Genomic DNA, 26322 nt, shown 5'->3' with positions numbered 1-26322 from the left:
ATTTTGCATCCATTGACTGGCATAAATTGAAATCTGACAAAGGGTAAGCCACTGGGACTCTCATATAAACTGGTTGGAGTGCCAATGAACACAACCACTTGGGAGAGAAATTTGGCCAGTATCTAGTAAAACCACACACCCTTTGAGAGAGCAATTTCATCCTCAAATATATGTGTGTGCACATGAAGATCTGTGGCATAACATTTATTGTGGTATTAGCAGTGATGAAAACTGGGGACAATGTAAATAACCATCAACTAGAGGATGAATAAAGAATGTTTAGTTCTAGGGTGGAATATTGTACAGCAATGAAAGTGGGGCATACTAGAACTACACATATCCACAGAGGTAAATTTCAGAAAAACAGTGCGAGGCTGAATTAAAAGCACATCACAGCAGGATCCCTAGAACATGACATCATATATGTAAAGTTGAAGAGTTTGTACAAAGACTGTACATTGCATATAGATAAAACAAATGTGCAATAGTTTTCCAAGACTGTCTTAGCAAGATAAACTGCAAATCCAGGATAGCAATTGCCATGCTCTGAGTATCGGTGTGTCCCTAAATTCATGTATTGGAAGCTAATGAATGTATGTTAGCACATGATGGTGTGAAAAGGTGGGGCCTTTAGGCCTTATTCAGGAGATTCAAACCAGCTTTTTATTATTATTATTATTATTATTATTACTACTACTACTACTACTACTATTAGAAAGGCTGAGAAAAAGAGGGTGGGAGTTGGGATATGATCCATCTGCTACTTTACTTCCTGTCTGCAACAGCCAGGGCTGTCCCTGTGTGTGGCAGGGACCCAAGTGCTTGAGTCACCATCTGCTCCCTCCCAGGTACATGAGCAGGGAGCTGGGTTGGAAGCAGAGGAGGGATTTGAACCCATACACACTGATATTGATTACTTATAACTGCTGAACCCAACACTTACCCCCAAGAAAGGGCCATCTTCAACACAAGAAATTAATCTGCTGATGGCTTGAGCCTGGACTGCCCAGCCTGCATTTCTACCATGTGTAGACTACAGCAGTCCTGTTACAGCAGCAGCAGCAGGAATTGGTAAGACAGTGGCTATCTTCAGGACAGGAAGCAAATGGGATCCAAAGGGCCTCCATCTCCCTCCATCATATTTTATTTCTTCAGAGTGCTTCTTACATTCCTAGCTATGGCTGTATGCCTGCGATACTCCAGAACTGAAATGATGTTTGGAGAAGTTCTGAATCCAGTGGGCAGCTTTGGTGAATCTGCCCCACCTGCTCCTGCAGTCACGGTCCAGGGAGGCCGAAAGCCCATCCGGATGTCTTGGTGCATCTATACTTTTATGAGCATCCCTGGAGAATGTCATTCTCTTGTAAACGCCAGGAAAGTACAAGCCACAGGCTCAAGCGGACACTGCACACTGATGGTTCTTCTACAGTTCAGTGGAAGTAACTCATCATAAAAGGGGCTGGCTTTCTACTCACGGCCATGTCCTCCCAGCCAGACCCAGGCTGCACTTTTTCCTACTCTGCGTGGCATCACGCGTTGACAGAAAGCCTACAGCTCATTCACAGTGCTCACAAAGCAGACCTTTGTGGTTGCTCAAACAGAAACTTGATGGCTTCATCCAAGAACATCATGCACTATCTGATGACCATGGAGTGATACTGCCCCAAGACCACTGCCGACTTCCAAACACTAAGTCTACGCACAACCACACAGCAGGGGAGAAGAGAGATTTCAAACTTTGCTTAATCTATTTCCTCTCCCAATGTGATTCTGGGCAAACTTAATGAGTTTGCTTGTGAGTGGGCATACATATGTGTGTATTCATGTGCATGTGTGTAAATTAGCACTTGTATATACGTGCATGTGTATATGGATGTATGTATGTGCGTGCGTGCACGCACACATGGGAAGTATGACACGACTGAACATTGAGGCAGCAGGCTGACCTGGCCGAGCCCTGACCCTGTGCCTGTGAGCTGGAGTCCCTGCAGGTCCCTGCTGGTTGTCTTCTGACCATATGGCATCTGGAGGTGGAGTCACAGCCTGAGCTGCTGGGGCCAATGATGAACACTGCTTGGGGCAACGTGAAGGGCATGTCACCCCGCACTTTAATTCTCTTCTTTCTCGAGGGAAATTATATTCTTCACACCAGCTATGCCCCATGGTCTGAAGGTCACAGCAGGGCAAGGCCAAGAGGAGGGGACAGATCACCTCAGGGAAAGCTGGGTATGCATCTTGGGGATGCTTGTGCATCTGCTGCACCTTCTGAAGCATGACCAGAGATCCCACTGGGCTCCCTCACAGAGCTAGGCAGAGCCTGATGGCTCCCAACAGGCTAAAGTCAGATCCATCAGGTTTACCACATCCCCCAGCACTGGGTACAAGTTGGGAATCCCAGCAGGAGTGCTCTCTTGAGCATTTTCTTTGTTCATGCTGTCACAGGTCCACACAATAAAACACCATTAATGAAGCTCCTGCACCCACATCCAGGCTGAACCTGACTTCCCACCACAGCCTCCAGCACACCCAACACTTTTCCACAAGCTTGCTTACATGATGCCCTTTAAGGACAATGTCCTCTGGCACTCATTGAGATCCCACTACTCCCTAAGCCTCATTTCAGAAGCCACCCCTCCTCTCCCCAAAGCGTTTTCCTGTCTCCCTCCTTGCAAACTCAAGGATGGGGCCTGTGTGTCCTTCCAAAGTTGTCAGGAGCCCAACACCATGGTTTTCCTTGTTCCTTCTGTGGAGCTGTGTGTGTTCCCAGGTGTAAGGAAGGTCCAGCTCTTACCTTGGGAGTGAACATGTGTAGGATGCCATCGACCGCCCCTCGCAGCAGCAGCCCCCGCACCAGGAAGCAGGCCAGCACCACGTAGGGGAAGAGAGAGCTGAAGTACATCACCTGCAGAGAAGACAGGGACCTGCCGTCAGCGGAGCCCCTCCTGCAGCTGGCACCCCCTCCCTGCTCACAGCTGTGCCCCAGGAGCCTCCTCTGATAGCAGGCAGCAGAAATCAGAGGCTTGGAACCCCCAGGCATTGGGCCATTGGGCCAAACCCACCACACATCTGGGCATGTGGCCCCAAGCCAAGGCAGAAGCTGCAGTAGGCCATACTGGAGTCAGCCCAGCTGTGAGTGGGGCTTTTCTCCTTTCAGCACTTCACGGCCTGCTCTCCCAGCCCCAATTCCCCATGTCTCATGACCCCAGTGGACTTCTGAAGGAGCTGTCCTGTCCTCAGACCTCCGTTGACAGGAACAGCCAAGAGATTAGCAGGGCTGGAAGACTTCCCAGCCCCTCTGGATGACGAAGTGCTGTTTCCAGCACAAGTGTTGCCCACACATGTCCACAGCCTGTGCGCCTGGTCTAGGAGATGCTGACCACAGAGGCTGCTGTGGCAGTGTAGTGCCGTGTGTCAGTGGATGGCCAGACAGCCTCTGCCATCTGCCAACTGTGAGGCCTCAGGCTACTAACCTCAGAGTGCCTCCCACTTCTCATGTATAAAATGGGCACCATGGGGCCTGTGTCATAGGTTATGGCTCTGCTCCATCTGCATCCTACATGGACACTGGTTCAAATCTCAGCTATTCCATGAGGATGACTCAAGTGCTTGTACCTCCTGAACCTACATGGGAGACTCAGTAGAAACTCCAGGATCCTGGCTTTGAATCAGTACAGCTCTGATTGTTTGGATCTTTTGGGGAGTGAACCAGTGGATGGAAGATCTTTCTGTCTCTACTTCTCTCTTTGTAAATCTACCTTTCAAAGTAAAAATAAATAAATAAATAAATCTTAAAATGGACATTGTAACTCCTAACACACAAGATCACTGAGGCCCAAATGTGCTTCCTCATGTGGTAGATCCAAGAAAATGCTATGATGTATCAGCACCTGAGACTTGGCACCTCCTGGCTGGTTGCTATATATCAAGCTTAGCTTCCTCACTCATCGAGTGTTCTAAAGAAGTGCAGCCAGTCAGCTGTGGCCTGCTTCCAGCTCGGAGCAGCATGGCTGTGTGATGTCAGGAGAGGGGCCTCCTCCACCCCAGGCCTCGGCTTCCTCATCTCTGCAATGACTTGGTTGAGCTTTAGGCTCTATGATGCCATGCTCCCTGGCAGTCTATGAACATTGGTGGGTGACAAGCAAGGAAGGGTCATGTTTAAGAGGGACCTGAACTACGGGGGCAAGGCGTGGAGGGCTTGATGGAGGCCTTGCAGGTCAGCTGCTGGCTTTCTTCAGCAAGTGCTCAGCACCAAACAGGCTCTTTTAGGGAACCTGAGGGCCTGAAATCCAGACAGATAGCCCTGGGTTGGCACCTCTAGTTTGGAACATGGACAGAGCAGATAGTTGGCGCCCAAGGCAATGGTTTGCCAGCAAGAATGCTTCGGGTGGGGATGTCCAGAGTGAGCATGGCTGCAGTAGCATTTCTCCCTCCTTTCCCTTCTTCTGGTGGGGAGGCTGGGTCATCACACTGAGCCACCACAGCCCAGGCCCAGCCAAAGAACCCTGCAGAGAGGGGACCCAGACTTCTCAGCTGTCTTCCTGCTGGACCACGGGAGGGTGGGGGTCTCAGGTGCTGGTCACCCACTCACCTTCCCCGAGGACTGGATGCCCTTCACGACGGCCATGCCCACGATGCTCCAGGCCACGAGGAGGCACAGGGTCATCTTCCAGTTGAGGCCCCCGCTCTCCGAGATGGAGTTGGAAATATCCAAGGCCTCCCGGTACCAGAAGTAGGTAGTGGCTGAGCTCTTCTCACACTCGGCCTCCACCACTGAAACAGCAGCAAGGGCCATGGGGGCCTCAGGGCAGGGCCTGGGCATGGGGGACACTTGCTCGGGGTCAGCAGAGGTGGGCCACTAGGAAGGTGATACTGGTCCTAGATTACCCCCGAGGAAGTCTCTGCCCCACAGCGGTCTGAAGGCTTGGGGCATGCCGATGAGGCTGGATTGTCACCCATGGCAACCCCCTGGCACATCCCTGCCTATGTCCACCCCTGGAAGTCTGAGAAGAGTAAATATGAGTTATTCCCAGGGTCCTTAGGGAAAGTCTTGAACTGGGAGCTGGAGAGTTGGATTTTTGACCCAGATCACTGGTCACATGTGTAATGTGAGCACAGGCAGTTGCTCTAAGCCTCAGTTTTGCCATCTATGAAATGGACCTGGTGTGCAATGGACGAGCAGTCCTAGACTCTGCAGCGTCAGAACAGTGCAGAGTGGCTCGTAACCATTAAATAACAGTGACAATTTTCAGAGTTCTCCCTGTGCTAGTGACTTCATTCAACTCTGTCAGAGGCCAGAGGGCTAGGCCAGAAAGAACATCCACCTGAGAAAGGGAAGTGAGGCTCAGGGATGCGATGTGACTTCTCCAAGATGACACAGTCGGTAAGACCCCCCCCCCCAAAACCCGTGGACTGGGCCTGTTAGGCTCTTTCCTAGGCCAGGGCTTGCTGGAGACACCCCTGGAGGCTCCCAGGCCACCCCACACTCTATGCTTGCCTGCCACGGTCCCATTTCTGACATCAGGACATTCACTCCAGGGCAATGGGTACTGGAAGGACTTGAAGAAGTAGAAGATGCTCCAGCCGATGATCACGTTGTAGTACAGCCCGACGAAGAGGCAGACCTGGTGACAGGGTGGGGAGGAGGGGGTCATGGCCACTGCCAGCAGCCCCGCCCTGTGTTCTGCTTTCCAGTCTGGGCCTAGCTACCAAGCCCAGAAGGTAGCCATGGAGGGCTGCATGGGAGAAGCTATAGCTCCTCCCAGCTGGTGTCACACTGGCCACAAAGGAATTCTTGGGATATTAAAGTCTGTCCTTTAAGCAATAAACGTCTTACATGCTCAGTCCTTCCCATTAGCAATGCTCTTGAATGCTTCCTGTGGTTTTCTGATGACTTAGGACAGCAGGCTCAGCAGCGCCCTCCGGGACAGTTGTCCACCCATCCTCTCAGTGAGCAGTGGCTGTGAGGCCTGAGGGATGCTCCTTATGGCTTTCTCAGTCCTCTCTTCTCTTGGGATACTACTCTCTCTTCTGGAAGACTAGCAGCCTACCTCCAGAAAGACATCACTCTGCATTTCTTGATAGGCTACAGGTAACACTGACAGAATCAGCTGTTAAATAGGAGTGCATGAGACAGGTGTTTAGCATAGTTAAGATGCCAGGAAGAGACACCCACACCCCATATCAGAGTGCCTACGTTAGAGTCCCGGCTCTGCTCCCAATGTCAGCTTCCTGCTAATGCACACCCTGAGAGATAGCAGGGGATGGCTCAAGCAGCTGGGCCCCTGCAACCCATGCCAGAGACCTGGACTGGCAGCTCCTGGCACTGCCCACTGTGAGCATCTGAGGAGTGAACCAGCAGATAAAAACTCTGCTTCTCTCTCTCCGCACCCCCTTGCAAATAAATAAATATTTTTCTAAAATAAGACATGATAACACATAGTCTGGAAGTTCAAGTTTATTAATTTTTTATTATTTTATTATATATTGGAGGAAAGCCAGAGATAGAGTTAGTTCTCATTCTCAGATTCACTCACCAAATGCCCTTGTATGAGAGCAGAGGGTGCAGTCCTCCCTCCCAGTCTCTGCCTGGGGCACGTATGGACTGGCCCTGATGCCAGTCCTGCCAGCACTCCCTGTCCCTTCTGAAAGCAGATGCCAGTATGCATCCCAAGTGTGTGCTTTGGGGCATATACATTTGCCTCATGCACAGCTTTAAGTGTGCCCTCCTCTACATGTGCCTGGAGCCCCCAGAAAGCTCCCCAACCAGGGCCAGTGGGTCTCCCTGTCTCCCACTGTTCCAAAGCCTCGCCATCCTGGGTTGACCTCCTGGGTGGTTCGAGTCTTCCAGCTCTGCTCATTCCCCCACAAAATGTACAGGAGCCCCCCCAACCCGGCCTTTTCCAGAGTCATCCACTTGCCCAATTAAGACATCCTTTGTGCCTGACTAGGGAACTGAGGGGCTGGGAAGCAGACAGGGGCCCCAGGCACCACAGTTCAGTGGTCCTGAACCTCCATCACATGCCCCAGTTTTTTCTTCTTCACTTAATTGCACCTTGTACTCTGTTTCAGTCAGGGCATACTAGGGAATAGGGTGACTGTAGTCCTAACATGCCAGCTGGAAGCGATTCTCATATGGAAGTTTCCCTCACTGCCCTTGTCCCAGCCAGGCTCTCAGCCAGTCATATACCAGGGACCTCACCTTTCCTGGCAGTCAGTAGGGGGACCCCCACCTCCTGCCCAGCCCCCAACTCACAATGCAGCTGGAGAAGCCAATGCCCCCCAGGCGGGGGCACACGTAGTGCCACACTCCGATGCTGCCACGGCGGATCCTCTGGCCCACAGCCAGCTCCAGGAAGAAGAGGGGGATCCCGATAATGACCAACAGCACCAGGTAGGGCACCAGGTAGGCACCTAGTGGAGAGGGTGGCGGGATATCAGAGGGTGTCTAGAGCATGTGACAGGGCGAGACAGAAAGGCAGCAGGCCCATCCTACAGACTCAGCCACGGAGTGGGCCGCCCATGCATGGTCACCACCCAGAGGTTTGTCCGTGACTGGTCCCTACCCCAGCGTGTGACCCAGATCAGTCTGTGGTCCAAGCAGCCGCTCCTCTCCACTGTGACTCCCCCGACATGAAACATGAAGGGAGGAAGCACGTGTCTGCCAATGCCGTCCATCCACAAGGCTAATCTCAAAGACAGACGGACATCGCACTACACCTGGAACCCATGGATGAGGGCAGATGTGGCACTCTGTGGACACCTGCCCACACCCTCTACCCACTCACAGAGAAGCAGCCTCAGAAGACACCAGCCTGACCCACCCCCACTTCCTACTGTTCTACCTCCTCACTCCTGAGATGCTGATACAGCAGCCCATGAAGCTCTGGGGAAGAGGAGCTCAGGAGGGGCTCTGCCCAGCTAATTAGGAGGAATAGCAGAGACATTAGCAGCGCAGAAGAGCATGGCTGCGAGGATCAGATAGCATAGAAAGGACCTCACTGAAGATGCCGGGTGACAAATGACTGTCCCTAGCTTCATTGCAGACACAACCTCAATTCCCAGTGACAGGGCATTTAGCAGGAGAATTAGAACCATGCCTGGACACAGACGAGTGCACCCCGCTGACAGCTGTGCCAGCAATTCGGTCCTGTTAGCAACTCCGTCAGCATAGTGCTGCCTGCCTGCCTGCCTGTCAAAAGGCGTCAGGCCAGTTCTGGCCACCCAGCATCCCTAGGCTAGGGCTTGCAAGCAGGGGCTCTGTCATTCACCCCCAGAGCCAGAATGTGCTCCCCAAAATGTGGACCTGGCCAACTGGTGAAACCTGGGAATGGGGGTCTCCTGGGCATGAAACCTGGCACTTGGCCACAGGCAGCCATCCACTGGCAGCCTAGTCTGTGCCAGACACAGGCAATAACCACAGAAGGCCCAGACACCACCTGGAAGGGTTTTTGATCTTCCATGGGGGAAGACCCCTGCATCGCACCTGCAAACAAAGCCGCACAGGGCCATGGAGCTCACAGTGCATGGCAGGAGGGGATGGATCCAATAATGCTGGAAGGCCGCTCAAGGCTGGCAACCCAGCCCTGCACTGAGGCTACTTGCTAGAGCCACAGGCAGAGCCTGATTCACCTTGTCACTCATAAACTGTCTCCTGACGAGAGCCTGAGCGACAGCACACTTAGACCCTGGGACTATCTCTAACTCCATCTCACAGTCTCACATGCAGCAGATGTAGAAGAGAAAAGTGATCTGCCGTAAGGAGATGAAGGGAGACAGAATCACTGGGTTTGCACTTTGCCTGAGTCCTTGGGTGGGGCAGAAAGGGCCAGGCAGACGCCCCGGAAAGGGCGTCGGCAAGGCAGGCAGGCCTCTTCCATGAAGTCTTCTCTCCTCTCCCCCAGAGAGCCCAGGAAAGCCTCTAGGTAGATGTGGTCAGGACTAATCTTGGGCAAAGTCCAGCTGGGCCACCTGCTACTGGCCCTGTCTGCCGGGGGCCAGGCTGCAGGTTTGTTCTGCATACCCCAGGGGCTCCTAAACAACCACCCAGAGCTTAAGGATTCTACACACTTAGATTAAGCCTTCTCTTCACCTGCCCTTGCATCTGCTCAGCAACCATGCTGTGCAGACCAGTAGCTCTACCTGGCAGTTACTTATTAGAGGGGAAAAATCTGGCAGAATCAGGTGACCATAGAATGAACACACTGTGCTATGGCACAGACATAAGCTTCTGGTCTAACCTGGAGCCATGTGGGCCCTGGAGAGGGAGCTGGGGCCCTCTGGGCCGGCTTGCCCAGGACCAGAAGGAAGGGCTGGCAGGCTCCGTCTCCAGCTCTGCCAGGACTTCCTTTCCCAGTTGGCTCTGCCCCGCTTTCAGAGTCAGCTGCCTTTGGAAACTGCAGCCTGCTTCAGGGTGCTGGGGAGACCAGATCCGGGCAGTTTCTGCCCTCCATAAGATCTGAAAACGGTGGGTTGATGCTAGTGGTTTGACCTTGGACCAGGTCCTCAGACAGATTCAAACCACCACCAGGGTCCCTCCTTCAGGGAATCTTAGGGCTGCCGGAAGCTCGGCCTGAGGGGCCAGTCTGCCTAGGTTAGAGACTAACTTTACTAACAGTTGTTAACCTTGATCACATATGACCCTTGGACAAGGCACCGAAGCCAAGTGTGCCTCAATTTTACAGTCACAGAAATGAGGGTATACATAACTCCTCTCCCACATAAGGCTAAGGGGAAGATTTGAAGGTGTCCCAAGACACTCAACTCTCGGCAGTTTTGGATATTTAATCTCCATTGAGTGCTTAGGACAATGCTTAGTACCTTGGACATTTATGGTGTTAGGTATTTTATGAGTAAAGTTCCCCTTGCCCTCCAGGCTCTGTTGTAAAGCATCAGTAGTTTCTATGCCCATCTCAACAGGTGAGGAATATGGAGGCCCAGAAGCCACTGGGCCAGAGCCCACATTTTCTCACCACACCCTCAGTCTCACATCAGCAGTTAGCTATGATGACAGCTGTTCCTGTAGTCTTCCTCCAGAAACCCGAGCTCCACCTACAGGGGCTGCTACCCCACCCCCACAAAGGAGTACACCTTGCACTTCTCTGCCCAACCCCCTACTTCCAGGACACCCTGTGCTGCACACAGAGCCACTTCTCACCTCCTCCATTCTTCTGGCACAGGTAGGGGAACCTCCAGATGTTACCAAGGCCCACAGAGAAGCCAATCTGGGCCAGGATGTACTGCAGCTTGCTGTTCCAGGCCGGCCGGTCCTCGGCGTCCAGCTCCTCCTCTGCAGCCTTCTGCTTGCCACCCGCCTCACCAGCCACGTTCAGGACACTCTGCTTGTAGTCCACGGGCTCCTCAAGGGCCAGCAGGTCAGCCACCGACTCGGTGACATGTTCATTACTGTGCTCCCGCTGGGTCACCTTGCTATTCTTGGGCATCGGTGCCACCTGGGCCACGCAGCCCCTCTCCCTTGCACACAGAGGTGGGACCCAGCCGCTGGCAGCGCCTTCTCATCCAGGGACCTGTGAAGCCAGGGGGTGGATTAGCTGGTCACACTGGGGAAGGGGAACCCAAAAGGGGCCCAACCCATCAACCAACTCCATGTGGCCCACAGTGAGCTGGATCAGGGGGCCCCAAATGTTGAACTTGTCTGCCTTGTCTACCCAAAGGTACATACAAACACAATATTTCTAGTGGCTCTACCTGCACATCCACAGAAAGCTAACCCCAACAGCAGAAGATGCAAGCCCCCAGACGTCCGGCTGTCTGCCCTAACAGTGCTCTTTCCTATTCTTCAGGGCCCAGGGGAGTCATGAGGTCCCCACAGCCCTCCCCTTCCAGGCAGTCTAGGCTAGGGCAAGACCTAGCCGTCTTGAGTTCTCTTTATCTCTAGCCACTCAGCAGGACTCAAAGTAGACACAACTGCCTTTCCTAGGTTTCTATTAAAAACACATTCCGGGCTCGGCAGCGTGGCCTAGTGGCTAAGGTCCTCGCCTTGATCCCATATGGCCACTGGTTCTAATCCCGGCAGCTTCACTTCCTCTCTATCTCTCCTCCTCTCAGTATATCTGACTTTGTAATAAAAATAAAATAAATCTTTAAAAAAAAAAAAACACATTCCATGTTCAGTAGCATCAACAGCGGTCTGTTAAAAATGCAGATTTTCAGGCCCACTCAGGCCTCCTGGATAATTCTCCATACTTCTTCAGGGTCCTGGGGTGATGCAAAGGGACATCGACCTTTCACAGAAGCTCTAGCACCTTCACTGTGAGGTTCTTCCTTCTCCTGGCAGCAGGCTGAGCAGGCTCAGCTAACCAAGGATTCTGGCACCGACATGCTGGAAAAGGTTGTTCAGTGCCAACAGATCCCAGCCCATTGCTCACATTGACATTATCTGAGGGCCACTCCAGCCAAGAGCTGCTTCTCCATCCTCCGGTGACAGTTTTACAGCAAATAGTGTCTGCAAAACACCGGCTGGAGGGGTGGGGAGGCCAACCCACCCCTGCTCATGCCAATCCTCATTTGTCTCTCCTGCCTGCCCTTAAAGAAATAAAGCACCAAGAAAATGAAGCCTTTGCAGTTCCCACATTCTGTTGTATTTCAAGGCACCTCCTCATTGGGAGGAGGTTGGAGGAGTTAAAATTAAACACACGCACACGTCGGCCTGTAGTTGCCCTGCATCTTTCTAGGGATGCAAATTACCCAGCTCCGTAATTACTTTATTAAGGGAACGAGCTGCCTACAGAAGCTTCTGGCTCCCCTCCTGTGTCTTTCCCACCTGACCAGCATGGGCAAGGCTGCTGTGCAGCTGCACGGCACAAGCTTTGATCCTGACCTCCTGGCTGACCCTTGAGAGGCCAGCTAGATATCATCATCCACATCACAAAGCTGGGAGGCCAAGCACATGAGGACAGCTAACCATGCATGTGTGGGAGGGATTGACAAGCCCTTCCCAGGCCTTGCAAGCCCTGGACCAGATGAGCAGCGACACCTCCCTGCCCCTGCCTCATCTAAGAGGCAGTGAAGGTTTGAGCAACTGCTCTCTCCCAACGCAGCAGCACACGGGTCTTGGGCTTTGGAGTTCCTAAGACAGAGCCAACCATCCCAGAAGGCCCCAGGACTCCCTGGTGGAACACACATTTCACAGTCGGTCAGCTGAGCATCCCACTGTGTCACAGTGGCACCAGGGTTTCTGTAGGCCTTCAGCTCTCAGTCTTCCCCCAGGGGCTGCTAGGATGCTCACACAGTATGAATTAAGGATGTGGTGTGGCTGTGTAGCTTAGTGGTTACAATGCCATGTAGGGCATCCTTGTAGCATGCCAAAGTGCCTGGGTTCAATATCTGGCTCCAGCTCCTGAATCCAGCTCTTTGCTAATGCAAACCCTGGCAGGCAGCAGGCAATGGCTCAGAGTATTTGGATTTCTGCCACTCACATATGAGACCTGGACTGAGTTCCCAGCTCCTGACTTTGGTCTTGGCCCAAATTAAGTAAATAAATAAACTTTAAAGAGTTATTTTAGGGACCCACACAGTGGTACAGCAGGTTAATCTCTACCATGTAAAACTGGCATCCCATATGGGCACCACGACAAGTCCTAGCTGCTCCATTCTGACCCAGCTCCCTGTTTGTAGCATTGGAAAGCAATGGAGGATGGCTCAAGCCCTTGGAATCCTGCACGTAAATGGAAGACCTGAAAGAAGCTCCTGGCTCCCAGCTTCAGATCAGCTCAGTTTTGGCCACTGTAGCCATTTGGGGAGTGGATCAGCCAATGGAAGAGCTTCTCTCTCTCTCTCTCTGTAAAATCCACCTTCCAAATAAAAAAAAATTAATTTAAAAAAATAATTTTATTTGAGAGGCTGAAAGAGATCTCCCACCTCTTCTTATTATTGTAACATTTTATCATTGTAATGCCTACAATAACAGGGTTTAACCTGGCAGAAGCCAGGAGCCCAGAACTCCAATCCAGGTCTCCCACGTTAGTGGGAGACTCAAGTTCTTGAGCAAACATCTGCTGCCTCCCAGGATGCACTTTAGCCAGGACTTGAACTAGGCACATGATATGGGATGCAAGCATCTCAAGCAGTAACCTAATCACTGCACAAAACACCTGCCCCAAATAAGTACTTTGTAAAATTATAAGCAAAGGAAGGGTATCCCTAAGAGTTGTGCAGCATCAGCAATGGCTGCTTGTCTACCTCTATTAGGAGCTTTTGCTCAAGAGTTGTCCCCAGGGTCGGGGTCCCTCTGAGGACAGCAATCCCCAGGATACCTTAGCCAAGAGCTTCTCTCCAACACCAGCACCCACAGCAGGATTTGATCAAAGCAATGATTTACTGATCAAGTCACAACTGCAGAAACCCAAGGGGAGTCTCACAGATCTGCAGAATACAGCCTGATGCTGACCAGCTGAGGCATGCTTTTCCCCATAAATAGCCTGGTGACAGCTCAAGTCAACAGCATGAGAAAAAACTCAGAGGAAGAAGTCATTACTTTAAAACAGGAGGACTCAAGGACACAGCAGGCACTGAATAGTAATGTCAAAGAAGGACACGCAGGGACAGCATGAAGGCCACCACAGAGCCAAGCCTTGTAGAAGCTACTTTCTTCTTCCCAAGGTGCCACTGATATGCATTAGCCTCATGTGTGGCAAGACCAGGGGCCCTGGAGTCTGTAGGATGCAAAGTGCTACTCCAAACCTGCAAGCCAAGGCACTGGGCTGGGCTGCCATCATGACTGGAACCTTCTGTATCCAGTGAACATGCTCAGGTGACAGCAGGGTCAATCCCGGACACATTAAAGCTTGAGGGACCTTACTATTGGTTTGACTCAATATGCTCATTTCTGCACACAGCAGACAGGTGCAGAGAGAAGTAAACTGCCCAAAGCGACTCAGTTCTCCTAACCCACTGACTTGTCTTACCCAGGGAATCTCACTCACCAAGTCAGACTCCGCAGAAGAAGGCAGTTGGCTGTCAGGGGGTGAAGGGCATGGCCTAGGTTTGAGAATTTTGTTTCATTCATTCATTCATTCATTCATTCACTCATTTATTCCCCACAGTGTACACTTTCTGATGCCCCCTGTATAGCAGACTCTGGTCTGACTGTGAGTACAGCCGTGAACTGAACAGGTCAAGTGTCCCTTAGGGAGTTGAAATGCAGAGTGGCCAGCAGTGGTGCATGTTAGTGACAAGGAGGAGTGACACAAAGCAGGCAAGGCCAGCTGGTAGCTGCTGTCCTAAGAGGAGGTGACCCTGGAGAGGAAACTCAAGTGACTCTGGTGAATGTTTGCAGAGGAGCAGCCAGACACAGGATCCTGGGAACAAGGTAGCCCTGGGAAACCCAGGAACAGCAAAACAGGGGCCCAGTGGCAGGTGCACAGTGAGACAGGAGAGTGTGTGTGTGTGTGTGTGTGTGTGTGTGTGTGTGTGTGTGTGTGTCATACATCCCAGGAAGTATGGCATGAGAGGCATCAGGCGGCCAGCAAGTGCTGGTCCTCACCAACCACCAAGCAACTGTGCAAGTTGGCACCACTGTCCTGGACTCCCTGGGTCTCAATTTCTCTGTGTCCAAAATGCCTCAGTCCGGACAATCTTTAAGGCTCCTTAAGTCCCAGCACATACCCAGTAACTGCCCTCTTGCACATGGGGGTGGGCAAGGCCCTCCCTACCCCAGGCATCCAGCGAGATGCAAACTTCAGGCTGCACCCTGCCACCTCCACCACCAGCCCATAGCCTGCTGGGCAGCTTTCAGATGCATCAACAAGCAGCCCACCTGCATGGTAACGATCACCCTGTAGTAGTAGCTGGGGTGGGCTGTGACACTGCTTCCGCAAACACATCAGGTGACAAAGGTGCATGGAGCATTCAGGAAATAAGCCTCAAGACAACACGGCTGTGCCACGGGGCTGGAGCCAGCCTTGGATGTGGGCTCGTCACTTAGCAACGCATGCTCTTTCAGCTCAGAATAGCCTATGTGAGAGAAGTAAGTGGGGAGAATGTAGAAAAAAAAAATAGTGTGGCTAGGAGACAGACAGGTAAAAATATCTCCTGCCACAGTGCCGAAGGCTCCACAAGCATTTTTCCAGATAGCAGAGCAACTGCAATAATCTCAGGGGCTGGAAGGGCAGCTCTCACTCTGAGACTGGAGCCAAGCCTGGCACCCCTCAACCACAGGGGGGCAACGAGAGCACCCAGCTTGTAGGGCCCCAAGGTCCAATTTAAGACTCACTGATGACGGGGAGGAAACCACTAGGTCCAGACCCTCAGGAACACTTGATAATTTCTGTCTCTGTATGACAAGGAGTATGGCCCAACACTTCTCCCAGTGACCCCAGAACCAGCACTCATTTGAGATGCTGGCATCCCAAGTAGCAGCTTAACCCTCTGGGCCACAAAACTGACCCCGGTTACTTTATTTAAACCTTTAATGGTCCCCTGGGCAAATGCTCCCGGCAGGACCTGACCTTGACTTGTTGGCTGCTCCACTGGTCTTCCTAGGCCACATAGGCAGGGAGCTCAGCAATTCTCTTTCCTGTTCTAACTGCACCCCTTCCAAGCATCACAAAGTCTCACTGATGTGTTCAGCTCTCTCCTCTCCACACCCCATGTGCCTTCTCTCTGGCTCAACACCAGGCCTTCTCTCTGGTTCAACCCCAGGCCTTCTCTCTGGCTCAACACCCACAGAAGGCTCCTCACCCACTTTCCCTCTAGGCCACCCTACATGTTGCCTTCAGAGACATTTTCTGGAAATGCAAGGTCACCCCCACGCCCACTGCCGGCTGCAGAGAGCCCACAGCCACCCTTTCCAAGGTCTAGAGGTTCCCTCCACCTCCTGAAACCTTCTGTACCCATGCCCTGTCTTCATGATGCCTTCTGTGATTTTTTGAGGACTAACGTCCCTTTTCTCCCCACTTCTCATCACACTCCCTGCAGTATTAGAGTCCTTCACCAGCCGCTTTCCAGGGTCACTGGTTGTCTGCACAGCCCAATTTCCCTTCCGAACAGGAGGCTCCTTGCAGGCAGGAACCAAGGAGTCATCAACGTCTTCCCCTCATCCTCTTCCCTACTCTGCCCAGCAAAAAGAGCCAGGCATCCCATCCGTTTCTCTGGGCAGAACACAAGACTTGTAGATGTTCCAGACTCCATGCCTTCCCCACCATCCAAGAACAACCTGCTTCCCGCGCTGAAATCTGAAACACTGGCTTCTCTTTGAAGCAACCAGACAGGGCTGACAAGCTAGGAGAGCCACTAGAGACACACGCCAGGCTACAAGAAGGCTGTGTGCCCCTACGGGGGAGCTCTGATCCAGAGCAGCCCTGGAGCACACATGGGAAGGAGCCTGGCACCGGGAGACCAGCTTGCTGCTCAATTCCTCTGTAGAACAGGGCCTTGAACTTGCCTACAAAGTGCAGCTGGCTACCACATGGACCCAAGAAGAAAGAGAAGAAAGGTTTGGTGAGAAGTCCAATAAACATGGTGGTAATTTTCCAGCTCTCTTTCACAGCTCTGTTAGGCCTGTGTTTTGGTCCTCCACTTCATATCTCAGTTGGCACTAGTTTGGCTTCTGCAAGCCTAAATTCTGGTGCCTTCCTATTACATGTGCTCCACGAATAACAGGATAGGAACAAATGGAAGGAGTGCGCGAGTGGATGAGCACATGAGCATTCTTCCACCTGCTAACTTTTTTCTATCTTCCCATTCACAATTCTTATCTCAAAAGCATATGATCCCCCTGAATACACCACAAATGATAGTTTGAAAACGAGAAAACACTAAGACACCAGACTTGATGACTTTACCTCTGTTTAAGGGAACTGTGGTTTATGCTCCATTTCTCCCCTGCTGCTTGGTAGTCAGAACCCAGAATAAACAGTGGACAGGCACTGTCTTGGCACAAAGCACGCCATAGCACTGAACGGCATCACCACTCTACACAACATATCATGCTAAGGCGCTTTGCTGTTGCATTTGTCAAGTGTATTCTCTGCAGCCATAAACTTGTTTTCTTAGTCCCGAGGAAAAGAGACAGATGGTCCAGAACGGGAGGAAGTGGCTCTGAGATGTGTGGGTGTGGCCAGTGCAATCAGACCTTTCAGTTCTGTTTTACCATTTCATGTTTGGGGAAGGGCACATGCAATGGGTGCACAAGGCAGGGCAGTACAGCAGTCCCCACATCCACCAAGTACATCTTTTCTGCATTAGAATTCAGGGCCTGAAGGATCTCCTGGGGGTACCTCCAAAGGGAGAGCAGGGTGTAGAAACAACAGCAACCTCCAGCCACCACTGTGCTAAGGATCTTCATGCATCAACTCCTTGGACGCTATCAATAAGTGTGCTAAGCTGGTGCCACTCTTATCCTCAATAAACAAATGATGAAGTAGAGGCTCAGAGGGATTCACCGTCCAGGCACATTTCATTGAACTCAAGATTCTTTGGATTCTGGCACTTGTACTTATACCAAAAAGGTCAAAGGAAGGTTTTAACGCAGTGAGGTCACACCTGCCACAGGCCAACAGCCATATAGCAGCTGTTGACAGAAGGCATGTCTTGTTTTTGCAAACAAAATATATTTTGAGATCCATGCTTAAAGGCAACACATTCATGTACACTCCATCAAAAAGTGGGCACCCACAGAGCTAAACCAATCTCACCTTGCCTAGGGACCCCAATGCTGAACCCCAATACTATCAGTGCTCATCAATTCATCTCTATAGTAAAATCCCTCAGACAAGCTAGTTAAGAAGCAAAGAGGTGGGCCCGGCGACGTGGCCTAGCGGCTAAAGTCCTCGTCTTGAAAGCCCCGGGATCCCACATGGGCGCCGGTTCTAATCCCGGCTGCTCCACTTCCCATCCAGCTCCCTGCTTGTGGCCTGGGAAAGCAGTTGAAGACGGCCCAATGCATTGGGACACTGCACCCGCATGGGAGACCCGGAAGAGATTCCAGGTTCCCGGCTTCGGATCAGAGCACATAGGCCCGTTGCAGCTCACTTGGGGAGTGAATCATCGGACGGAAGATCTTCTTCTCTGTCTCTCCTTCTCTGTGTATATCTGGCTGTAATAAAATGAATAAATCTTAAAAAAAAAAAAGAAGCAAAGAGGTGTGTCTCAGCTCATGGCCCACAGACCAATGTTGGGCAGGCCCCGCGGGCTCAGGTTTGTGGACAGCAAGGGTAGAGCAGGCAGAAAGTGAAAAATCACACAATGAGCTAGGAAATAAGGAGGCTGGGCCTGACTCACACTTTTATAACCAACCCTCTCGTGAGACCTGCCTTCCCAGCACACCCCTGGTGGCCCTAAGGACCTCCCACTGAGCCGAAATTAGATGGAGCCTCCACCCTCTCAGTATTCTCATTCTGGGACTTTGAGGGTCAACCATCTGTAAACCTTTAGGAGCCACAGGACTGCTCTAGAAAGAGCATAGGGAAAGCCTGCATCTGGGTCCTGCTCTGCATTTGCCTAGCTGAGAGTCTGGGAAAGCACACAATCTCTCTCGGCTTCCTGCCCCGACCTCAAGGATGCTGCATGAGACCATGCAAAGGTGGCCCTCAATCCAGGCCAGGCCACAATGCCAGCTGCCCCCTCGGGGACACAGAACAAGTGAAGGTGGCTCAGGCAGGAAGCCACCACTTCGCAGTCCTCTGAATCTGGTGTGCTACACACAGAGAAGCCCGAGGGCAGGGTGTAAGGTGGGGAGGGGAGTGCAGCACTGGGCTTGGCACTCCAGGGGATCCTCCACTTCCCTCTGGGCCCACATAGAACACAAACCAGAGAATCCTGCAAACTAGAAACCCTAATGAAATGCACTTCTCTATTGCACTGATTTCCTCTGTCCCTTCCTTCACTTAACTTCTTTCAACAAGTTTCCCTCGAGCCCTGTGGGCTAGGCCTGGATCAGGGGTAGCAGTACTGACCCTGCCCTGTGGAGGGTAAAGCAAAAGCCAGAAAGATGATATAATTCATGAGAAGATGTACACATATCTACATGTATATTTTTCATATCTATAGTCTGTGGTAAAGGACGAATCCCTTTTTAATGTAAAGTGTGAGGGGATGGAGTGAGACAGGAGGTTAGGGAAACATCCTCTGAGAAAGTGATGCAAAAACTTGAATAGGTGGAGAGAAGGAGCCCTGAGAAGGCAAGCAGGGAAGACAGAGTGGGAAGTGCAAAGTTCCTGGGATAGAACCTGCATGTTTGGGGAGTAAGAAGACAGTGAGGGATCACACATCCAGAGCACCCTGAGCGAGGGGAGAACAGGAAGTACTGGGGCCCACAGAAGGCAGGACCCATTGGCCACGGAAAGCAGCTTGAGTTTTCTTCAAGGCTAACAGGAAGCTGTTGGAGGCACCCAAGCACAAAAGCGAAATGATCTGTTTCTAAAGGGGCTGTGGGCGGCTTGGAGGACTTCAGGAGGTACTGAAGGCAGGTAAGACCTGGCACTGACCTGGACAGGGCTGTTGGGTGAGGGTTAGGTTTTTAAGAGTGGAGGGAAATACAAGGGCGCAAAGACCTGGAGCACATGCCAGGTACACCCATGACAGCTCACCAATGAGGGAAAAGGACTTTCAGAATCAAATCTGAAAACAAACATTTAGAGCAATGGGCAAAGGCTTCTCTCACTCCCCTCCTTTCTCATTGATAGGGGCCCATCAGAATGACAGATGGGCCCTCAGAACATCAGCCCACATCCTCTGTGCTGGGTTTTCTTAAGGCCACTGTTTTCTCTCATTTCAGAGACAGACAGGGGGAACCAAGGGTGTCCAATTACCTGAGTCGTTGGAGGGACTACAGAAGAGCACTTAAAGGAGTGGTGATCAGAAACCCTTAATTACTGCCCTGACAGGATGCCACTTTGCAGAGAAGAGTTGCATCTTTCCCCACCAGCCTTCCCTGCAGCTGTGGAGGGCTGGGCAACAAAGCTCTCTAATTGGGAACAAATCATGGCAACTGCTCAGTACAAAGACCTCTACTCACCAGAGCACAGTGCGTGCTATTTACCCTCTAGTCACAGAGATACAGCACGTTCTCACAGTAAAGACTAAGAATCCTGGGCTGCAAGAGTGGGGACTCATATTCTGCAATTTACAGTCCTTCCAACACACTGTGTTTTCCAAGCCTGTTGTGACACACAGAGAAACTAATACTGCCATGGCATTCAGGAGCATGCATGGAAGACTCCACCACCCAGTGTCATCCCAGGACACTCCTATGGCAGCATGATTTGGTTGCCACATGCTACACATCGGTGACACTGATTGGAAAGTCCTGTCACATGCCCTGTTGCCTTGTGAAACGATACACCTGAGTCTCATTCATCAGGTCAACAGTGGAACAAGCCCATCCATCACTATTTCTCCCTTAGTCAGGTGATGCCTCCCTTGGAGGGTCCTTTCCCAAAACTAGCAATAGAAAGCAATTTGGGGGTCTTGTCAAGGAGATTCGTCCCAGCTGCTGTTCCAAAAGAGGCCCTAAACTACTACAAAGTAGAAGGTTGTGGTGTGGCAGGACCGTGGACAGCGCCCACTGTGCCATTCTGGGAACACCAGCATGGCTCTCCTGCATAGAGGACATCTGTTGCCCTTTCTTTGATGAACTTGCATCCCGCAGCAAGTGGACAGCCTATGTGGTGACTGCTCACACCTCTCGAGAGGTGGCACTAGCAAGAATCAATCTTTCCCTGTGTGCAGCTGCTGTGGGGTATTAAACTACAACAGTCCAGAAATTTAAAAAAAATTCAAGTGGCAGATTTTGGGGGTGTGGGTCAGTGGATTCCATTTGTGAGCAAAAAGTGGCAAATTAGTGGTGCAAAGCATCTCACAGAAAATCTCATCAAACCACTAACTAGAAATGATGGTTTAGAGTGAGAGGCAACGTGTCATTTTCAAATGAACCACTGGGTGTGCTGTGGAGGGCAGAGGGACATCCCTGTGGGACAAGAGCAGCACAGAGATGATCCCAGGGCCTGGGAGAGGGAGCCTTAGCTCCTCGATTCCCATGCCATGCACAAGCAGGTCTGTGAGTCAGTGGCCACGTTGGGGACTCAGGTAACCCCAGAACTCATGTGACACAGAAATGCATTCTATCAAAACACACCTGATTCTGACCGTGAGAATAATTTAGCTCAGTACTTCCTAGTGCATCTGAGCTTACGTTCTCACACATGAGTGTCTTCTGCACAGTGAATATCTAATTATATAAATGACTGGATTTTTCCCATAGATGAACAATGCATTAAAATTTTTTAATGTACTCATGCGAAAAAAGAGAGGAAGAGAATCATCTGAGGACCGTGTCTATAAAAAATGGCTGCCCGCGGAGCAGGGCCCTCTGGGAAGGCTCCTGGGCCCACTGGGGGTAGGGTGCACTGGCCCTGGCCTTCCAGTATCCACCCTCACAAGAACTTCCCCTCAGAGATCTCGGGTGGCTTGCAGCCGGCAGGCAAACAGGGACAACATGGGCCTGTTCCTCTAGGGGATGCTGATTTCTTCAAGAAAGAAGAGACAGAGCAGCGGGAGGCATCCAATGCCAGGTTTCCCAGAACAGATTCAGACACGTGGCAATGGCCCTAGAGGAGAGCAGAGCGGGCTCTCTCAGAGGGACAGGCTCAGGAAACACGCAGCCGCCCTCCCAGGGACCAGGCCAGCTGTGTCTTTGAATCTCCTTGGAGGCTTAGCAGCTTTGCTCTGGGGCCTGGGGCCTCATCTGAAACTGCTGCAAATGGCTGCCTCGGCCGCTCAGCTGAGAAACCTGACCCAGGAGCACAGCACCACTGGCGGCTGGCCTCGGGCGGGCCTTGATTCTGCGGTGGCAGGCATTCTCCCTGTCCTGTCCAGCCTGCTTTGCCTATCCTCTCGCTGCTCCAGTTGCCAACCCCTTGACCTGGACAGACTTTCAGGGGATGAGGTCAGGGGTGGCAGGAGTCAGGAGGGCAAGAACAGGGTCAGGACCACACTGCACTAGGATGGAGCCTAGGATCTTTTGCATCCCAACCCATCTGGAACCAGATATACTCCCCATTTGGCTATGTTCATTTCTACCACAGGGAAGTCAGTGCTGTGGCATAGTGGGAAAACTGCAGCCTAGGATGCCGACATCCCTTATCCCACTTCAAATTCCAACTGCTGCACTTCTGATCCAGCTCCCTGCTAATGTGCCTGGGAAAGCAGCAGAAGATGGCCCAAGAAGATGGCACTCATGTGGGAGACACAGATGAAGTTCCTGGCCTCTAGCTTTGCCCTGACCACAGCCCTGGCCATTATGGCCATTCGGGGAGTGAAACAGCAGATGGAAAATCACTGTCTCTCTCCTTCTCTGTAACTGATTTCCAAATAAATAAATACATACAGCTTTTTAAAAATGTATTACATAAATATGTCATATGGTGGTTAAGAGCATGAAGTTTAGAATTCAGATTCAAAGGTTGCTACTCATTGCCTGTGTGGCCTCGAGCAGGTTATTTAACTTCTCTGAACCGCACAGCAGCTATATGAACCTCCAATTCCACACCCACTGCTACCGACAGTAACTCAAGTGGAAATTAAACAAGTTGGCCCGCCAATAACACACTTAGCCCAGGCCTCAATAAAAAGCTGTGTGTTATCACTGCGTGCCAAGCACAGCGTGAGCTGCTGGAGTCTAGGGCTGTGCTTGTTCCTCCTGAAAGTGTAAGAAGCAGGCTTTCCCCCACCAACGCCCTGCTCCAGGATCCACATCCATCCACTGTACTGGCTTCTGATCTCTGGCAGCTGAGAAAGGGGGTGGGGAAGCTGAGATAACAGGGCTCTCCCGCCCCTGCCCCCGGCTTGGAATTCCAGATGTTAAAAACTGTGAGGACTTCCTACAGCCCCATCTGGGAGTGAGTGAGAATGAGAATTGGGTTCTAGGAAAGAACGCTCCAATCTGTCTTCCCTTTAAACTCTGCTGTAGCTTGTCTTAGCAGTTCTAATGGGATTTACGATGCTGCTGAGGCGAAACTGGATGGAAAACAGGGGGCAGGGAGGGAGCATGCACAGGCGGAAGGAACCTGCTTCTCTGGAATCCACTCACTTCTGTCTCCATCCTCCTTGGAATGTGCACCCAGACACAGCTGGGAGGGCATCAATTCCAGGGTGAACAGTAAATACAACACACAAACACAGCCCATCTAGTCAGTGTGGCCTCTTTCTTGTTGCACTGGGAGGTCCCCTCATCATTTCCTGCACTCTTGAGGCCCAGACACCTTAGCTTGGTGTAAAGTTCAGACGAGTTACAGGAGTAAGGCAGGCGGGAGACACACTCCCCACTTTCTTCTCTGGGAAAGGCTAGCCTCACCTTTCATGGACACTTCTCTTGCAATTTCCAACTCTGTTACAGGTAGGATGGGCAGGTGGCAAGACCTGAGCACAGGCAAGAGACCCAGCAGGTGCTGCAGCTTGGGAATCAGACCATGATCATGAATCATCCCAAGGAGTGAAGGTCTGTGCCAGTGCTCCACCTAGAGCTACTGCCTGGGAGTGGCCATGGGCACCCAGCACAGGCCAACCCCTCCTGGAACACGAGGCCCGATCTGGTTTCCCCACTCAGGATCTCACGGGAAAACCTGAGGGTTGGGCAGGGCACAGATTCCTCTGGAGCTGAGTTCTAGATTCATCTTGATTACCTGGGAAACCTGCCACCTGCCTTTATCTTCACACCCCCTTGCACCCCCAGAAACATGGACAGGGAAAGAAAGAATTGCCTCTGTGTGCAGCCCATACCAGAAGGAGTAAGAAGCAAACATCTCATGAGCACCTGCCATGTGTTCTGTGCTGGGTCCAACATAAGCTTACAGGAGCAGTGTTTGGCCCTATCAGTTAAAATGCCTTCAGCATGCCAGTGTCCCATATTAAACAGAGTGCCTGGGTCTGATACCTAACTCTGGCTGTTGATTCTGGATCCCTGCTAATGTAGACCCTGGAAGAGTTCCCAGCACCCCTATGGGAAATCTGCCTTAAGTTGCTGGCTCCTGGCTTTGGCTCCTCAGCTGTCATCAGTATTTGGGGATCAGATGGTATCTCGCCTGTTTTCTCTGCTTGTCACAATCAGGAACGTAAAAGATAAGCCCACAAGAAAGGGATCATAGACGTTCCTGCTCTGCCACCAAAGTCTGACTTACCCAAGGTCACTCTGCAGGCATGCGGCAGAACATTGGGCCCAGCAGAGACCACAACCACCAACACCTCCAACCCTCCAACACCTCTCCTGACCCCAGCTTAGTCCTGCTGACTTTCCCCAAAGGCATCAGAGCGTCATAACCCTTGCCCACCAGCCAGGCCGTCTGAGCTCTAACCCTCTCCTATGAGTGCTCCCCCTCCCCCCCCCAAAAAAAAAAACACGCTTGGGCTCAGGTCGTTCCTGCCCACACATCCTCCTAAAGGACTCCAATTCAGCTCCCAGAAAGCCGGCACAGGATTCTGCACGTGACTCACACCAAACAGACTCACTCCAATCAGAGCTGGTGGGCACGCGTTGCCTCCTGCACTGACTCACTCCCACCGAACTGCGTGGATTCGCTGAAAACTCCACCGCCTACCTAGCCACAGCTGCTCCATTAGAGGAAAAAGCCCGCAGAGGAGCCAGAGCTTCTGGCAGTCCCCCATGGCTGGGCAATGGCAAGGGTACTCAAGTGTGACCTCAGGGCCCTTGCTGCCCAGGAGATGGGAGGGCACCAGATAACACCAGCCTAGTGCAAGACACAAGAAGCCCCTACTGCCAGCCGACCTCAGCACACTCTGACTTGTTCTCCACACACCCACTAGCCTGGCTTGCAGAGCCTAACCATTTAGATGCTCAGGAAAATCTCGGTTGCATTTTCCAGGAGCTATGATCTGTTTTTATCAGTTTCTGAAAGTTCCTGTTAACACAGGCCGTGCCTCTAACAGCATCTTCCTTGTTCACCCCCATGCCCTATTTCCCCAGTGCCACCCCCTCCTTGCCTCAAGTTCAAGGTTGGGTTGCCCCAAAGGTAGCCCTGGTTAGAAATTTCCTAATCCCTACCCCCACCCCAGCCAAAAAAAAAAAAAAAAAAAAAAAAGATTTATCAAAAAGAAAAAAGCAATCAGATTTTTTTCTTCTTAAACCTGACTGGTGGCAGTGGAGTCCTGTAAAGTGACCTCGGGATTTCTGAACTTGGAATCCTTGGCAGAGCTGTTAGGGCTTTAAAAGGAAACACCAGGCTTCCTTCCAAGGCGGCCGCGCCCCTGGGGGAGCGGCCCTCCCCAGTGCATGGCTGCGAGCATCAGGAAGAGCACCGAACGCGGCACAGGTATAACGTGGCAGGACTAGAAATCCAACCTTCATCTAGGGCGTCAGCGTTCTGCTTCGATGGCCAATGTTACAGTCAAGGTCACTGGGCCGGAGGCTGAGCGGCTGGGATTGGGGTCCGCAGCGGCGCAGGAGCATCGGGGAGGGGAGCGGGTAAGGGAATTGCGCCCCGGGTATACAGCTCCAGACAGCAAGACCCGCCCGCCCGGTGGACCTCCTCCTCCCGGGTTTTCAGAGAGCGCTTGCTTCCGCAGCTGTGCCCTGTTACCTCGGAGTTCTCAGGCCCCCTGAACTCCGGAAACTGAAGCCAGGTGTCCAGCCTTTCCAAGCGCCGCGGGGCACTCCCCAGCGATGCGCCAGAGGCGCGATTGCTCCTCCGTGCTGCGTCTCCAAGCAACAGAGGCTGGGCGGCGGGAGGAGCCCCGAACCCACGTCGGGGTGGATACCAGGGCAGCGCCGCCTCGCACCCTGGTCCACAGGCCTCCCAGGCTGGGGCGGGACCGGAACAGGCAAAGTTGGGGCAGCTGGCAAGGTAGAGCCGGCGGGGCGCGGCCGGCGACTCACCTGTCCCGTGTCGTCCGCTGCGCGGACTCGGCCCCCGCGCTGCGGCCGAGTGGCTGCGGTCCCCGACGTGTCGCAGGCGTGCGGCTCCTCCCACGGCAGCTCGAATTGGCAGCGACAGGCCCCAGCTGGGCCTGGGGTTGGGGGGCCCAGTGCTGCGCGCCAGCGCACACCACTCCGTTCCTTTTTCGGTCGCTCCTTGACTGCCAAGTCCCAACCCGGTTCCCGCCCGCCAGGCGCTCGGGGCTCTGGGGAGCGGCCGGGAGACTGGGGTCCTGCGGCGGAGGGAACGCGTGAGGCTGCGAAGGCCGGGGCCGAGTGCCGCCCTCCCTGCGCCCTAGCCGCGCCGGCTCTGCGGAGCGGAACGAAGCTGGGCGGAGCGCGGCGTGCACTGTTCCCTCGCTTTCCGAAAGGCCACCCTGGCGGCGGGGCGCCGTGACGCAGGCTTGACTCACGCGCGCGGGCCCGCGTCAGTGCGAGGC

At 52.5% G+C, this 26322-nt stretch overlaps 1 protein-coding gene across 1 annotated transcript in view; it reads right to left on the bottom strand.

The window, feature by feature from the left end:
- Positions 1 to 26013, bottom strand: part of SLC6A17 (solute carrier family 6 member 17) — a 44854-nt gene extending 18841 nt beyond the window's left edge. The window contains exons 1-6 of the mRNA XM_004581949.3: positions 25844 to 26013; positions 10154 to 10523; positions 7253 to 7410; positions 5495 to 5621; positions 4589 to 4770; positions 2792 to 2902 (exon numbers count right to left, since the gene is read on the bottom strand). Coding sequence (XP_004582006.2) covers positions 2792 to 2902; positions 4589 to 4770; positions 5495 to 5621; positions 7253 to 7410; positions 10154 to 10439 — 864 coding nt within the window. The 5' untranslated portion in view covers positions 10440 to 10523; positions 25844 to 26013. The remainder of the gene's footprint in view (positions 1 to 2791; positions 2903 to 4588; positions 4771 to 5494; positions 5622 to 7252; positions 7411 to 10153; positions 10524 to 25843) is intronic.
- Between the last annotated feature and the right edge of the window lie 309 nt (positions 26014 to 26322).

The sequence above is a fragment of the Ochotona princeps genome, chromosome 2, assembly GCF_030435755.1.
Source record: "Ochotona princeps isolate mOchPri1 chromosome 2, mOchPri1.hap1, whole genome shotgun sequence".
Taxonomy (NCBI): Eukaryota; Metazoa; Chordata; class Mammalia; order Lagomorpha; family Ochotonidae; genus Ochotona; species Ochotona princeps.
Note: the sequence above shows the minus strand (reverse complement) of the source record. Positions and strands in the feature narration are given on the sequence as shown.